Source organism: Diorhabda sublineata, chromosome 8 (genome assembly GCF_026230105.1).
Source record: "Diorhabda sublineata isolate icDioSubl1.1 chromosome 8, icDioSubl1.1, whole genome shotgun sequence".
Taxonomy (NCBI): Eukaryota; Metazoa; Arthropoda; class Insecta; order Coleoptera; family Chrysomelidae; genus Diorhabda; species Diorhabda sublineata.
In genome coordinates, this window is record NC_079481.1 from 32,172,596 (window position 1) to 32,188,927 (window position 16,332).

At 28.2% G+C, this 16,332-nt stretch overlaps 1 protein-coding gene across 1 annotated transcript in view; it reads left to right on the forward strand.

Annotated features, from left to right (window-relative positions):
* The window catches only part of LOC130448201 (transducin beta-like protein 2), a 60,970-nt gene that overhangs the window by 34,884 nt on the left and 9,754 nt on the right, over window positions 1-16,332 (forward strand). Inside the window, exon 3 of the mRNA XM_056785469.1 lies at window positions 14,826-15,046. Within this exon, the coding sequence (XP_056641447.1) occupies window positions 14,826-15,046 (221 nt within the window). The remainder of the gene's footprint in view (window positions 1-14,825; window positions 15,047-16,332) is intronic.

Below are 16,332 nucleotides of genomic sequence, written 5' to 3' on the forward strand. Positions count from 1 at the left end.
TGATTAATTTTACAATTGAATTAAATAACATTCATTAAAAGGTATTTTCAACAGTCCTATTTTATAGTAAAATAAACGCTGACACATTCGTGACCACACCAATCCTACTGAGTGCGCCAGTTATTAATTTAATCTTCGAAAAATCGTTTTTGAAAACTTTATTAATACAAAAAAACACGTTTTATTATTTTATAAGCGATTCAACTTGATTAATTTTACAATTGAATTAAATAACATTCATTAAAAGGTATTTCAACAGTCCTATTTTATAGTAAAATAAACGCTGACACATTCGTGACCACTCAATCCTACTGACTGCGCCAATTATAAATTTAATCTTTGAAAAATCGTTTTTAGAAACTTTATTAATAAAAAAAAAACACGTTTTATTATTTTATAAGCGATTCAACTTGATTAATTTTACAATTGAATTAAATAACATTCATTAAAAGGTATTTCAACAGTCCTATTTTATAGTAAAATGAACGCTGACACATTCGTGACCACACCAATCCTACTGACTGCGCCAATTATAAATTTAATCTTCGAAAAATCGTTTTTGAAAACTTTATTAACACAAAAAAAAACACATTTGGCTCTAACAACCATAAATATAATTAATAACTTTTGTATACAATAGGATTAGTATTTAAGAGTGCATATACACGCATAATGTGTTCTTAATAGTCTTGACTTTCGACAAATACAGAAGATATAGAGGATGTCCCCGAATAGATGAAACGACGTTTTTTTTTATTACACACGGTATTTCTAAGACATATTTTTCATATCTATCATTAACATGATATCTTGGTAATCTCGAGATTATTTTTAAACTGTCTGGAATTCCAAATCGGTTGACGTAAGATTCGATTATGTTTAAGAAATATTTCAATGATTCACCAAATAGTAATTCAATTCTAACTTAAACTAATAGAGTTTGAAATTTGAATGATTTGCATTCCTATGGTGGACACCATAAGTCTATACATGCTTGAGTATCCGCTTATAAAGCCTAAGCCGGACTGGAATTTGGTCTATCCTCAAATAGCACCCGTATGACAACCTAACGTAACTTGACTCGTTCTGGGTACGTTCCAATATTAAAAATGTCAAACTTTATGATGCCAATGTCAGATTTGACATAATCACGTTCTATATGTCAAAATCTAAGTAGCAACCCTCGTAGCAGGGATTTTGAGGTAACGTCAACTGTCAAACAACTAACCAAACCGAAAAAAAACCAAAAATTGAGAAAAATCTATTAAAATCCAAAATACATAATTTTTCTTATACGTACAATGAAAAATAGGATTTTTTGTACCATAATGATAAAATTTTGACCCGCAATAGTTAAAAATTATAGAATAAATCGCGTCATTTTTACTTATGGTACGTTTCGATGTTTAATATCGAAACGAGATGATTACGGGTTTATGTAAAGATCGAAACTACTTTCTAGTTTTACCAACACATGCGCGTATTTGAAAATAAGTTTTTTTTTATGTCAGTATTTTGTTACCACGTTACGTAGTCAACAACTTTCTACTTTCACACATGCATTTTAAGTATAGCTACAGAGGCGGGTTTAAATCTTTTTTTTTTTCGGAATGCGGCGAAGTTTCTGGTCCTTTCTCTTTGCGGGATTTGAATTCTTGTTTTTCTAATACTCGCTTGGAATACTCTCATTATTTTAAATGATAGAAATGCGTGCTATGCCTTTATTTAGAATTTCAGAAACTGCAGAATTTTGTAGAACAACTTCCACATCTTTTATACTGAAAAGTTTTCTTATATTTATCAAACAATCCGACTGCAATTCCACCAAAAGTTTGAACAAACATTTTGTTCTACATAATACAATTAATAAAATGATTTGTAGATAAATCTGATTAAAATATTTTTCGATATTTGTTTTGATACTGATTAATTTCGATTCTAATAAGTATGGTACTGAAAAAGTGAATTTTCTTCCTTATAATACGTCGCGTCTTTCTGGAAAATTGGGTTTGGGATATTCAAATTGACTTTGTCACATAATTAGGTCTAAGTTATTTCCAGAATCTTGATTTGGACAAAATTTTATTACGTGGTTAGCTTAGATTATTTTGAAACCTTTTTTTGGACAAATTTTCTTACGTAGTTAGCTTAGGTTATTTAGAAACCTTTTTTTGGTTAGACTTTGTCACACAATAAGTTTAAAACATTTGTTTCGTGTAAAATTTACTATATGATTGGTTAAGGTTGTGTAAAAAACCCTGTTTTGGACAAATTTTCTTACGTAGTTAGCTTAGGTTATTTAGAAACCTTTTTTTGGTTAGACTTTCTCACACAATAAGTTTAAAACATTTGTTTCGTGTAAAATTTACTATATGATTGGTTAAGGTTGTGTAAAAAACCCTGTTTTGGACAAATTTTCTTACGTAGTTAGCTTAGGTTATTTAGAAACCTTTTTTTGGTTAGACTTTCTCACACAATAAGTTTAAAACATTTGTTTCGTGTAAAATTTACTATATGATTGGTTAAGGTTGTGTAAAAAACCCTGTTTTGGACAAATTTTCTTACGTAGTTAGCTTAGGTTATTTAGAAACCTTTTTTTGGTTAGACTTTGTCACACAATAAGTTTAAAACATTTGTTTCGTGTAAAATTTACTATATGATTGGTTAAGGTTGTGTAAAAAACCCTGTTTTGGACAAATTTTCTTACGTAGTTAGCTTAGGTTATTTAGAAACCTTTTTTTGGTTAGACTTTCTCACACAATAAGTTTAAAACATTTGTTTCGTGTAAAATTTACTATATGATTGGTTAAGGTTGTGTAAAAAACCCTGTTTTAGACAAATTTTCTTACGTAGTTAGCTTAGGTTATTTAGAAACCTTTTTTTGGTTAGACTTTCTCACACAATAAGTTTAAAACATTTGTTTCGTGTAAAATTTAATATATGATTGGTTAAGGTTGTGTAAAAAACCCTGTTTTGGACAAATTTTCTTACGTAGTTAGCTTAGGTTATTTAGAAACCTTTTTTTGGTTAGACTTTGTCACACAATAAGTTTAAAACATTTGTTTCGTGTAAAATTTAATATATGATTGGTTAAGGTTGTGTAAAAAACCCTGTTTTGGACAAATTTTCTTACGTAGTTAGCTTAGGTTATTTAGAAACCTTTTTTTGGTTAGACTTTGTCACACAATAAGTTTAAAACATTTGTTTCGTGTAAAATTTACTATATGATTGGTTAAGGTTGTGTAAAAAACCCTGTTTTGGACAAATTTTCTTACGTAGTTAGCTTAGGTTATTTAGAAACCTTTTTTTGGTTAGACTTTCTCACACAATAAGTTTAAAACATTTGTTTCGTGTAAAATTTACTATATGATTGGTTAAGGTTGTGTAAAAAACCCTGTTTTGGACAAATTTTCTTACGTAGTTAGCTTAGGTTATTTAGAAACCTTTTTTTGGTTAGACTTTCTCACACAATAAGTTTAAAACATTTGTTTCGTGTAAAATTTACTATATGATTGGTTAAGGTTGTGTAAAAAACCCTGTTTTGGACAAATTTTCTTACGTAGTTAGCTTAGGTTATTTAGAAACCTTTTTTTGGTTAGACTTTCTCACACAATAAGTTTAAAACATTTGTTTCGTGTAAAATTTAATATATGATTGGTTAAGGTTGTGTAAAAAACCCTGTTTTGGACAAATTTTCTTAAGTAGTTAGCTTAGGTTATTTAGAAACCTTTTTTTGGTTAGACTTTGTCACACAATAAGTTTAAAACATTTGTTTCGTGTAAAATTTAATATATGATTGGTTAAGGTTGTGTAAAAAACCCTGTTTTGGACAAATTTTCTTACGTAGTTAGCTTAGGTTATTTAGAAACCTTTTTTTGGTTAGACTTTGTCACACAATAAGTTTAAAACATTTGTTTCGTGTAAAATTTAATATATGATTGGTTCAGGTTGTGTAAAAAACCCTGTTTTGGACAAATTTTCTTACGTAGTTAGCTTAGGTTATTTAGAAACCTTTTTTTGGTTAGACTTTGTCACACAATAAGTTTAAAACATTTGTTTCGTGTAAAATTTAATATATGATTGGTTAAGGTTGTGTAAAAAACCCTGTTTTGGACAAATTTTTTTACGTAGTTAGCTTAGGTTATTTAGAAACCTTTTTTTGGTTAGACTTTGTCACACAATAAGTTTAAAACATTTGTTTCGTGTAAAATTTAATATATGATTGGTTAAGGTTGTGTAAAAAGCCCTGTTTTGGACAAATTTTCTTACGTAGTTAGCTTAGGTTATTTAGAAACCTTTTTTTGGTTAGACTTTGTCACACAATAAGTTTAAAACATTTGTTTCGTGTAAAATTTAATATATGATTGGTTAAGGTTGTGTAAAAAACCCTGTTTTGGACAAATTTTCTTACGTAGTTAGCTTAGGTTATTTAGAAACCTTTTTTTGGTTAGACTTTGTCACACAATAAGTTTAAAACATTTGTTTCGTGTAAAATTTAATATATGATTGGTTAAGGTTGTGTAAAAAACCCTGTTTTGGACAAATTTTTTTACGTAGTTAGCTTAGGTTATTTAGAAACCTTTTTTTGGTTAGACTTTGTCACACAATAAGTTTAAAACATTTGTTTCGTGTAAAATTTAATATATGATTGGTTAAGGTTGTGTAAAAAACCCTGTTTTGGACAAATTTTCTTACGTAGTTAACTTAGGTTATTTAGAAACCTTTTTTTGGTTAGACTTTGTCACACAATAAGTTTAAAACATTTGTTTCGTGTAAAATTTACTATATGATTGGTTAAGGTTGTGTAAAAAACCCTGTTTTGGACAAATTTTCTTACGTAGTTAGCTTAGGTTATTTAGAAACCTTTTTTTGGTTAGACTTTGTCACACAATAAGTTTAAAACATTTGTTTCGTGTAAAATTTACTATATGATTGGTTAAGGTTGTGTAAAAAACCCTGTTTTGGACAAATTTTCTTACGTAGTTAGCTTAGGTTATTTAGAAACCTTTTTTTGGTTAGACTTTGTCACACAATAAGTTTAAAACATTTGTTTCGTGTAAAATTTACTATATGATTGGTTAAGGTTGTGTAAAAAACCCTGTTTTGGACAAATTTTCTTACGTAGTTAGCTTAGGTTATTTAGAAACCTTTTTTTGGTTAGACTTTGTCACACAATAAGTTTAAAACATTTGTTTCGTGTAAAATTTACTATATGATTGGTTAAGGTTGTGTAAAAAACCCTGTTTTGGACAAATTTTCTTACGTAGTTAGCTTAGGTTATTTAGAAACCTTTTTTTGGTTAGACTTTGTCACACAATAAGTTTAAAACATTTGTTTCGTGTAATATTTAATATATGATTGGTTAAGGTTGTGTAAAAAGCCCTGTTTTGGACAAATTTTCTTACGTAGTTAGCTTAGGTTATTTAGAAACCTTTTTTTGGTTAGACTTTGTCACACAATAAGTTTAAAACATTTGTTTCGTGTAAAATTTACTATATGATTGGTTAAGGTTGTGTAAAAAACCCTGTTTTGGACAAATTTTCTTACGTAGTTAGCTTAGGTTATTTAGAAACCTTTTTTTGGTTAGACTTTGTCACACAATAAGTTTAAAACATTTGTTTCGTGTAAAATTTAATATATGATTGGTTAAGGTTGTGTAAAAAACCCTGTTTTGGACAAATTTTCTTACGTAGTTAGCTTAGGTTATTTAGAAACCTTTTTTTGGTTAGACTTTCTCACACAATAAGTTTAAAACATTTGTTTCGTGTAAAATTTAATATATGATTGGTTAAGGTTGTGTAAAAAACCCTGTTTTGGACAAATTTTCTTACGTAGTTAGCTTAGGTTATTTAGAAACCTTTTTTTGGTTAGACTTTGTCACACAATAAGTTTAAAACATTTGTTTCGTGTAAAATTTACTATATGATTGGTTAAGGTTGTGTAAAAAACCCTGTTTTGGACAAATTTTCTTACGTAGTTAGCTTAGGTTATTTAGAAACCTTTTTTTGGTTAGACTTTCTCACACAATAAGTTTAAAACATTTGTTTCGTGTAAAATTTACTATATGATTGGTTAAGGTTGTGTAAAAAACCCTGTTTTGGACAAATTTTCTTACGTAGTTAGCTTAGGTTATTTAGAAACCTTTTTTTGGTTAGACTTTGTCACACAATAAGTTTAAAACATTTGTTTCGTGTAAAATTTACTATATGATTGGTTAAGGTTGTGTAAAAAACCCTGTTTTGGACAAATTTTCTTACGTAGTCAGCTTAGGTTATTTAGAAACCTTTTTTTGGTTAGACTTTGTCACACAATAAGTTTAAAACATTTGTTTCGTGTAAAATTTAATATATGATTGGTTAAGGTTGTGTAAAAAACCCTGTTTTGGACAAATTTTCTTACGTAGTTAGCTTAGGTTATTTAGAAACCTTTTTTTGGTTAGACTTTGTCACACAATAAGTTTAAAACATTTGTTTCGTGTAAAATTTACTATATGATTGGTTAAGGTTGTGTAAAAAACCCTGTTTTGGACAAATTTTCTTACGTAGTTAGCTTAGGTTATTTAGAAACCTTTTTTTGGTTAGACTTTGTCACACAATAAGTTTAAAACATTTGTTTCGTGTAAAATTTAATATATGATTGGTTAAGGTTGTATAAAAAACCCTGTTTTGGACAAATTTTCTTACGTAGTTAGCTTAGGTTATTTAGAAACCTTTTTTTGGTTAGACTTTGTCACACAATAAGTTTAAAACATTTGTTTCGTGTAAAATTTAATATATGATTGGTTAAGGTTGTGTAAAAAACCCTGTTTTGGACAAATTTTCTTACGTAGTTAGCTTAGGTTATTTAGAAACCTTTTTTTGGTTAGACTTTGTCGCACAATAAGTTTAAAACATTTGTTTCGTGTAAAATTTAATATATGATTGGTTAAGGTTGTATAAAAAACCCTGTTTTGGACAAATTTTCTTACGTAGTTAGCTTAGGTTATTTAGAAACCTTTTTTTGGTTAGACTTTGTCACACAATAAGTTTAAAACATTTGTTTCGTGTAAAATTTAATATATGATTGGTTAAGGTTGTATAAAAAACCCTGTTTTGGACAAATTTTCTTACGTAGTTAGCTTAGGTTATTTAGAAACCTTTTTTTGGTTAGACTTTGTCACACAATAAGTTTAAAACATTTGTTTCGTGTAAAATTTACTATATGATTGGTTAAGGTTGTGTAAAAAACCCTGTTTTGGACAAATTTTCTTACGTAGTTAGCTTAGGTTATTTAGAAACCTTTTTTTGGTTAGACTTTGTCACACAATAAGTTTAAAACATTTGTTTCGTATAAAATTTACTATATGATTGGTTAAGGTTGTGTAAAAAACCCTGTTTTGGACAAATTTTCTTACGTAGTTAGCTTAGGTTATTTAGAAACCTTTTTTTGGTTAGACTTTGTCACACAATAAGTTTAAAACATTTGTTTCGTGTAAAATTTAATATATGATTGGTTAAGGTTGTATAAAAAACCCTGTTTTGGACAAATTTTCTTACGTAGTTAGCTTAGGTTATTTAGAAACCTTTTTTTGGTTAGACTTTGTCACACAATAAGTTTAAAACATTTGTTTCGTATAAAATTTACTATATGATTGGTTAAGGTTGTGTAAAAAACCCTGTTTTGGACAAATTTTCTTACGTAGTTAGCTTAGGTTATTTAGAAACCTTTTTTTGGTTAGACTTTGTCACACAATAAGTTTAAAACATTTGTTTCGTGTAAAATTTACTATATGATTGGTTAAGGTTGTGTAAAAAACCCTGTTTTGGACAAATTTTCTTACGTAGTTAGCTTAGGTTATTTAGAAACCTTTTTTTGGTTAGACTTTGTCACACAATAAGTTTAAAACATTTGTTTCGTGTAAAATTTACTATATGATTGGTTAAGGTTGTGTAAAAAACCCTGTTTTGGACAAATTTTCTTACGTAGTTAGCTTAGGTTATTTAGAAACCTTTTTTTGGTTAGACTTTGTCACACAATAAGTTTAAAACATTTGTTTCGTGTAAAATTTAATATATGATTGGTTAAGGTTGTGTAAAAAACCCTGTTTTGGACAAATTTTCTTACGTAGTTAGCTTAGGTTATTTAGAAACCTTTTTTTGGTTAGACTTTGTCACACAATAAGTTTAAAACATTTGTTTCGTGTAAAATTTACTATATGATTGGTTAAGGTTGTGTAAAAAACCCTGTTTTGGACAAATTTTCTTACGTAGTTAGCTTAGGTTATTTAGAAACCTTTTTTTGGTTAGACTTTGTCACACAATAAGTTTAAAACATTTGTTTCGTGTAAAATTTAATATATGATTGGTTAAGGTTGTGTAAAAAACCCTGTTTTGGACAAATTTTCTTACGTAGTTAGCTTAGGTTATTTAGAAACCTTTTTTTGGTTAGACTTTGTCACACAATAAGTTTAAAACATTTGTTTCGTGTAAAATTTAATATATGATTGGTTAAGGTTGTATAAAAAACCCTGTTTTGGACAAATTTTCTTACGTAGTTAGCTTAGGTTATTTAGAAACCTTTTTTTGGTTAGACTTTGTCACACAATAAGTTTAAAACATTTGTTTCGTGTAAAATTTAATATATGATTGGTTAAGGTTGTGTAAAAAACCCTGTTTTGGACAAATTTTCTTACGTAGTTAGCTTAGGTTATTTAGAAACCTTTTTTTGGTTAGACTTTGTCGCACAATAAGTTTAAAACATTTGTTTCGTGTAAAATTTAATATATGATTGGTTAAGGTTGTATAAAAAACCCTGTTTTGGACAAATTTTCTTACGTAGTTAGCTTAGGTTATTTAGAAACCTTTTTTTGGTTAGACTTTGTCACACAATAAGTTTAAAACATTTGTTTCGTGTAAAATTTAATATATGATTGGTTAAGGTTGTATAAAAAACCCTGTTTTGGACAAATTTTCTTACGTAGTTAGCTTAGGTTATTTAGAAACCTTTTTTTGGTTAGACTTTGTCACACAATAAGTTTAAAACATTTGTTTCGTGTAAAATTTAATATATGATTGGTTAAGGTTGTATAAAAAACCCTGTTTTGGACAAATTTTCTTACGTAGTTAGCTTAGGTTATTTAGAAACCTTTTTTTGGTTAGACTTTGTCACACAATAAGTTTAAAACATTTGTTTCGTGTAAAATTTACTATATGATTGGTTAAGGTTGTGTAAAAAACCCTGTTTTGGACAAATTTTCTTACGTAGTTAGCTTAGGTTATTTAGAAACCTTTTTTTGGTTAGACTTTGTCACACAATAAGTTTAAAACATTTGTTTCGTGTAAAATTTAATATATGATTGGTTAAGGTTGTATAAAAAACCCTGTTTTGGACAAATTTTCTTACGTAGTTAGCTTAGGTTATTTAGAAACCTTTTTTTGGTTAGACTTTGTCACACAATAAGTTTAAAACATTTGTTTCGTGTAAAATTTACTATATGATTGGTTAAGGTTGTGTAAAAAACCCTGTTTTGGACAAATTTTCTTACGTAGTTAGCTTAGGTTATTTAGAAACCTTTTTTTGGTTAGACTTTGTCACACAATAAGTTTAAAACATTTGTTTCGTGTAAAATTTACTATATGATTGGTTAAGGTTGTGTAAAAAACCCTGTTTTGGACAAATTTTCTTACGTAGTTAGCTTAGGTTATTTAGAAACCTTTTTTTGGTTAGACTTTGTCACACAATAAGTTTAAAACATTTGTTTCGTGTAAAATTTAATATATGATTGGTTAAGGTTGTGTAAAAAACCCTGTTTTGGACAAATTTTCTTACGTAGTTAGCTTAGGTTATTTAGAAACCTTTTTTTGGTTAGACTTTGTCACACAATAAGTTTAAAACATTTGTTTCGTGTAAAATTTAATATATGATTGGTTAAGGTTGTATAAAAAACCCTGTTTTGGACAAATTTTCTTACGTAGTTAGCTTAGGTTATTTAGAAACCTTTTTTTGGTTAGACTTTGTCACACAATAAGTTTAAAACATTTGTTTCGTGTAAAATTTAATATATGATTGGTTAAGGTTGTGTAAAAAACCCTGTTTTGGACAAATTTTCTTACGTAGTTAGCTTAGGTTATTTAGAAACCTTTTTTTGGTTAGACTTTGTCGCACAATAAGTTTAAAACATTTGTTTCGTGTAAAATTTAATATATGATTGGTTAAGGTTGTATAAAAAACCCTGTTTTGGACAAATTTTCTTACGTAGTTAGCTTAGGTTATTTAGAAACCTTTTTTTGGTTAGACTTTGTCACACAATAAGTTTAAAACATTTGTTTCGTGTAAAATTTACTATATGATTGGTTAAGGTTGTGTAAAAAACCCTGTTTTGGACAAATTTTCTTACGTAGTTAGCTTAGGTTATTTAGAAACCTTTTTTTGGTTAGACTTTGTCACACAATAAGTTTAAAACATTTGTTTCGTGTAAAATTTACTATATGATTGGTTAAGGTTGTGTAAAAAACCCTGTTTTGGACAAATTTTCTTACGTAGTCAGCTTAGGTTATTTAGAAACCTTTTTTTGGTTAGACTTTGTCACACAATAAGTTTAAAACATTTGTTTCGTGTAAAATTTAATATATGATTGGTTAAGGTTGTGTAAAAAACCCTGTTTTGGACAAATTTTCTTACGTAGTTAGCTTAGGTTATTTAGAAACCTTTTTTTGGTTAGACTTTGTCACACAATAAGTTTAAAACATTTGTTTCGTGTAAAATTTACTATATGATTGGTTAAGGTTGTGTAAAAAACCCTGTTTTGGACAAATTTTCTTACGTAGTTAGCTTAGGTTATTTAGAAACCTTTTTTTGGTTAGACTTTGTCACACAATAAGTTTAAAACATTTGTTTCGTGTAAAATTTAATATATGATTGGTTAAGGTTGTATAAAAAACCCTGTTTTGGACAAATTTTCTTACGTAGTTAGCTTAGGTTATTTAGAAACCTTTTTTTGGTTAGACTTTGTCACACAATAAGTTTAAAACATTTGTTTCGTGTAAAATTTAATATATGATTGGTTAAGGTTGTGTAAAAAACCCTGTTTTGGACAAATTTTCTTACGTAGTTAGCTTAGGTTATTTAGAAACCTTTTTTTGGTTAGACTTTGTCGCACAATAAGTTTAAAACATTTGTTTCGTGTAAAATTTAATATATGATTGGTTAAGGTTGTATAAAAAACCCTGTTTTGGACAAATTTTCTTACGTAGTTAGCTTAGGTTATTTAGAAACCTTTTTTTGGTTAGACTTTGTCACACAATAAGTTTAAAACATTTGTTTCGTGTAAAATTTAATATATGATTGGTTAAGGTTGTATAAAAAACCCTGTTTTGGACAAATTTTCTTACGTAGTTAGCTTAGGTTATTTAGAAACCTTTTTTTGGTTAGACTTTGTCACACAATAAGTTTAAAACATTTGTTTCGTGTAAAATTTACTATATGATTGGTTAAGGTTGTGTAAAAAACCCTGTTTTGGACAAATTTTCTTACGTAGTTAGCTTAGGTTATTTAGAAACCTTTTTTTGGTTAGACTTTGTCACACAATAAGTTTAAAACATTTGTTTCGTGTAAAATTTACTATATGATTGGTTAAGGTTGTGTAAAAAACCCTGTTTTGGACAAATTTTCTTACGTAGTTAGCTTAGGTTATTTAGAAACCTTTTTTTGGTTAGACTTTGTCACACAATAAGTTTAAAACATTTGTTTCGTGTAAAATTTAATATATGATTGGTTAAGGTTGTATAAAAAACCCTGTTTTGGACAAATTTTCTTACGTAGTTAGCTTAGGTTATTTAGAAACCTTTTTTTGGTTAGACTTTGTCACACAATAAGTTTAAAACATTTGTTTCGTGTAAAATTTACTATATGATTGGTTAAGGTTGTGTAAAAAACCCTGTTTTGGACAAATTTTCTTACGTAGTTAGCTTAGGTTATTTAGAAACCTTTTTTTGGTTAGACTTTGTCACACAATAAGTTTAAAACATTTGTTTCGTGTAAAATTTACTATATGATTGGTTAAGGTTGTGTAAAAAACCCTGTTTTGGACAAATTTTCTTACGTAGTTAGCTTAGGTTATTTAGAAACCTTTTTTTGGTTAGACTTTGTCACACAATAAGTTTAAAACATTTGTTTCGTGTAAAATTTAATATATGATTGGTTAAGGTTGTGTAAAAAACCCTGTTTTGGACAAATTTTCTTACGTAGTTAGCTTAGGTTATTTAGAAACCTTTTTTTGGTTAGACTTTGTCACACAATAAGTTTAAAACATTTGTTTCGTGTAAAATTTACTATATGATTGGTTAAGGTTGTGTAAAAAACCCTGTTTTGGACAAATTTTCTTACGTAGTTAGCTTAGGTTATTTAGAAACCTTTTTTTGGTTAGACTTTGTCACACAATAAGTTTAAAACATTTGTTTCGTGTAAAATTTAATATATGATTGGTTAAGGTTGTGTAAAAAACCCTGTTTTGGACAAATTTTCTTACGTAGTTAGCTTAGGTTATTTAGAAACCTTTTTTTGGTTAGACTTTGTCACACAATAAGTTTAAAACATTTGTTTCGTGTAAAATTTAATATATGATTGGTTAAGGTTGTGTAAAAAACCCTGTTTTGGACAAATTTTCTTACGTAGTTAGCTTAGGTTATTTAGAAACCTTTTTTTGGTTAGACTTTGTCGCACAATAAGTTTAAAACATTTGTTTCGTGTAAAATTTAATATATGATTGGTTAAGGTTGTATAAAAAACCCTGTTTTGGACAAATTTTCTTACGTAGTTAGCTTAGGTTATTTAGAAACCTTTTTTTGGTTAGACTTTGTCACACAATAAGTTTAAAACATTTGTTTCGTGTAAAATTTAATATATGATTGGTTAAGGTTGTATAAAAAACCCTGTTTTGGACAAATTTTCTTACGTAGTTAGCTTAGGTTATTTAGAAACCTTTTTTTGGTTAGACTTTGTCACACAATAAGTTTAAAACATTTGTTTCGTGTAAAATTTAATATATGATTGGTTAAGGTTGTATAAAAAACCCTGTTTTGGACAAATTTTCTTACGTAGTTAGCTTAGGTTATTTAGAAACCTTTTTTTGGTTAGACTTTGTCACACAATAAGTTTAAAACATTTGTTTCGTGTAAAATTTACTATATGATTGGTTAAGGTTGTGTAAAAAACCCTGTTTTGGACAAATTTTCTTACGTAGTTAGCTTAGGTTATTTAGAAACCTTTTTTTGGTTAGACTTTGTCACACAATAAGTTTAAAACATTTGTTTCGTGTAAAATTTAATATATGATTGGTTAAGGTTGTATAAAAAACCCTGTTTTGGACAAATTTTCTTACGTAGTTAGCTTAGGTTATTTAGAAACCTTTTTTTGGTTAGACTTTGTCACACAATAAGTTTAAAACATTTGTTTCGTGTAAAATTTACTATATGATTGGTTAAGGTTGTGTAAAAAACCCTGTTTTGGACAAATTTTCTTACGTAGTTAGCTTAGGTTATTTAGAAACCTTTTTTTGGTTAGACTTTGTCACACAATAAGTTTAAAACATTTGTTTCGTGTAAAATTTACTATATGATTGGTTAAGGTTGTGTAAAAAACCCTGTTTTGGACAAATTTTCTTACGTAGTTAGCTTAGGTTATTTAGAAACCTTTTTTTGGTTAGACTTTGTCACACAATAAGTTTAAAACATTTGTTTCGTGTAAAATTTAATATATGATTGGTTAAGGTTGTGTAAAAAACCCTGTTTTGGACAAATTTTCTTACGTAGTTAGCTTAGGTTATTTAGAAACCTTTTTTTGGTTAGACTTTGTCACACAATAAGTTTAAAACATTTGTTTCGTGTAAAATTTAATATATGATTGGTTAAGGTTGTATAAAAAACCCTGTTTTGGACAAATTTTCTTACGTAGTTAGCTTAGGTTATTTAGAAACCTTTTTTTGGTTAGACTTTGTCACACAATAAGTTTAAAACATTTGTTTCGTGTAAAATTTAATATATGATTGGTTAAGGTTGTGTAAAAAACCCTGTTCTGGACAAATTTTCTTACGTAGTTAGCTTAGGTTATTTAGAAACCTTTTTTTGGACTAAATTTGTTAAGTAGTTAGCTTACGTTATTTTGAAACCTATTTTTTGGATAGACTTTGTCAAATATCTACGTTTAGGTTATTTTGGGCCATTTTTTGAGCAGCCTTTGTCAAATAATTAAGTTTAACTAATTCCCAGAATTTTTTTTTGTCAAAATTTTGTTACGTGGTTAATTTAGGTTATTTTAAAACCTTTTTTTTTTTTTTGGACAGATCCTGAACAAATTTCATTTCTGAGTGACATTTTCAGAACCGATCCTGTATGATGATTATCACCGACCTTTTCAGCATAAATTTCAATCCGTTAATCGAATACGTACTGGTTTAAGTAAGACAATGCCATATTTTCAAAGTGGAGTATTGAGTTCCATGTTACAACATACAATAAAATCTTTATTTTATTTAACGATTTCGATTTGCGACGCGTGCGGAAGAAATTTTTAACAAAGGAACGACTTTAATCACGTTATGAAGAAATTTTAATTATATAACGATTTGGAAATAAAGAAATGGATTTTACGAAACGACCTTCATGTTCATTAATATCATATACTTTTATATACATCCCATGTAGATCAAACTTTATGATTATTTAATATTTAGAAAGTTTCGCCAATACTTTCCAGACCACTCAATATTTCTAATTCACTGTTCAACAATTATTTTAAAATATTTCTTGACTTAACCTCAAAAATCCATAAATTTGCTATTTTCGTTTCAGCTGGAGCCGTTTTTCTTTGGGATACGAAAGATTTGGCATTGAAAGATCGCAAATCTTTACGTGTCAATATCGAATTTGATCATGCCACGTCAGTGAAATGGAGTCCGGATTCCAAAGCCTTCATTATAAGTAAATTCAACGAAAACGCCGTCGAAGTATACAAAGTAGATAAAAAGAAAGACGGATGGTTGACAGCGTCAAAAGCTTTTACATTCCCAAAGGTAATTCAACATATTTAAACCGCAAAATGGTCTTTTTTATGAAATTATGCCCGTAAAAACAATCGAACATGTCTAGCTTCACGGTTTGTATAAGTGGACGAGTGCGTTACACATTTTTCCGGTTGTAATTGATGATTTTAGTGGTTTTTTTTTAATTCTGAGCAAAGTTTTTTTCCTTTGTTGATTTACGACGTAAATCTTAGTCAAAGTAACAATTTTTGTGTATAGACAATTTATAATCCGTACACGGTTTGATAGTATGTCAAGATATTTATTTATTTAGTGGTTCAATATTATTTTTGAAAGGTTTACTTTATAGAAAACACATATAATTAAACCACGACTATAACCTCAAAAATAACGATGGAATTATGAGAGAATATTGACCATCGAATTCGCCAGATTCACCTACATGTGATTTTTTCATTTTCAAATAAACTTACGAATCGATTGAATCCATAAAAAAGTATTACGGAAAGTCTGTTGGATAGACGTTTGTTTTGGGATGTAAAAATGTTTTTTTTTTGTTAGTATTCGACAAATTTGATCGATTGGTTCACTTCTGTACGAATATCAGGAAATTTAAGTAGCTAGTCACGAAGTTAATTCGTTAAATTGTGATAATTGTTGTCAATTCAATCGAAGGTCTTTTATTTTGTTCACGATGTCGATGTCGCACAAAAGCTGATAAAAAAAACTATTACTGTATAATTACATGTTCAATAACACTAAATTTTTTCTATGACTATTAATTCATTTACATCATGTCAAAATTTTATATATATACGAGGTGTGGTTATTAAATAACGAGACTTTATCGTTAAAAACAGTGCATGATTTTTTTTGTCGTTTTTGCTTTCACTGACTGAAATCTTGTTGGTTTTAATGCGTATTTGACGTTACGAAAGAGGTAGAAGTCACGCGGTGTAAGATCCCGCGAATAAGGTGGCTAATACATCCATGGGACGTTGTACGTCGGTAATACGAGGTCCCGACACAAAAATTTCCTTTGCTTATTACAATTTGTGTTGTTTTTGTTATTTTTTATTAATTTGTTTTTGTTTTTTCTTCAAAATGATCTATAACAACAACCCTTTCGACAGATTTATGTAACGAAAAAAATTGTGTATGATCAAAGTCAAACGATATGTCGTAGTAAATAAATATGAAACGTTATACAAGATTATATTATCTAGAAACTTGTTGTGACATCAATTTACGTTTTGAATTGAATCTTTTCGATGATAAAATTGAAAAACAAACAGAAAAATATACGTCAAATCACT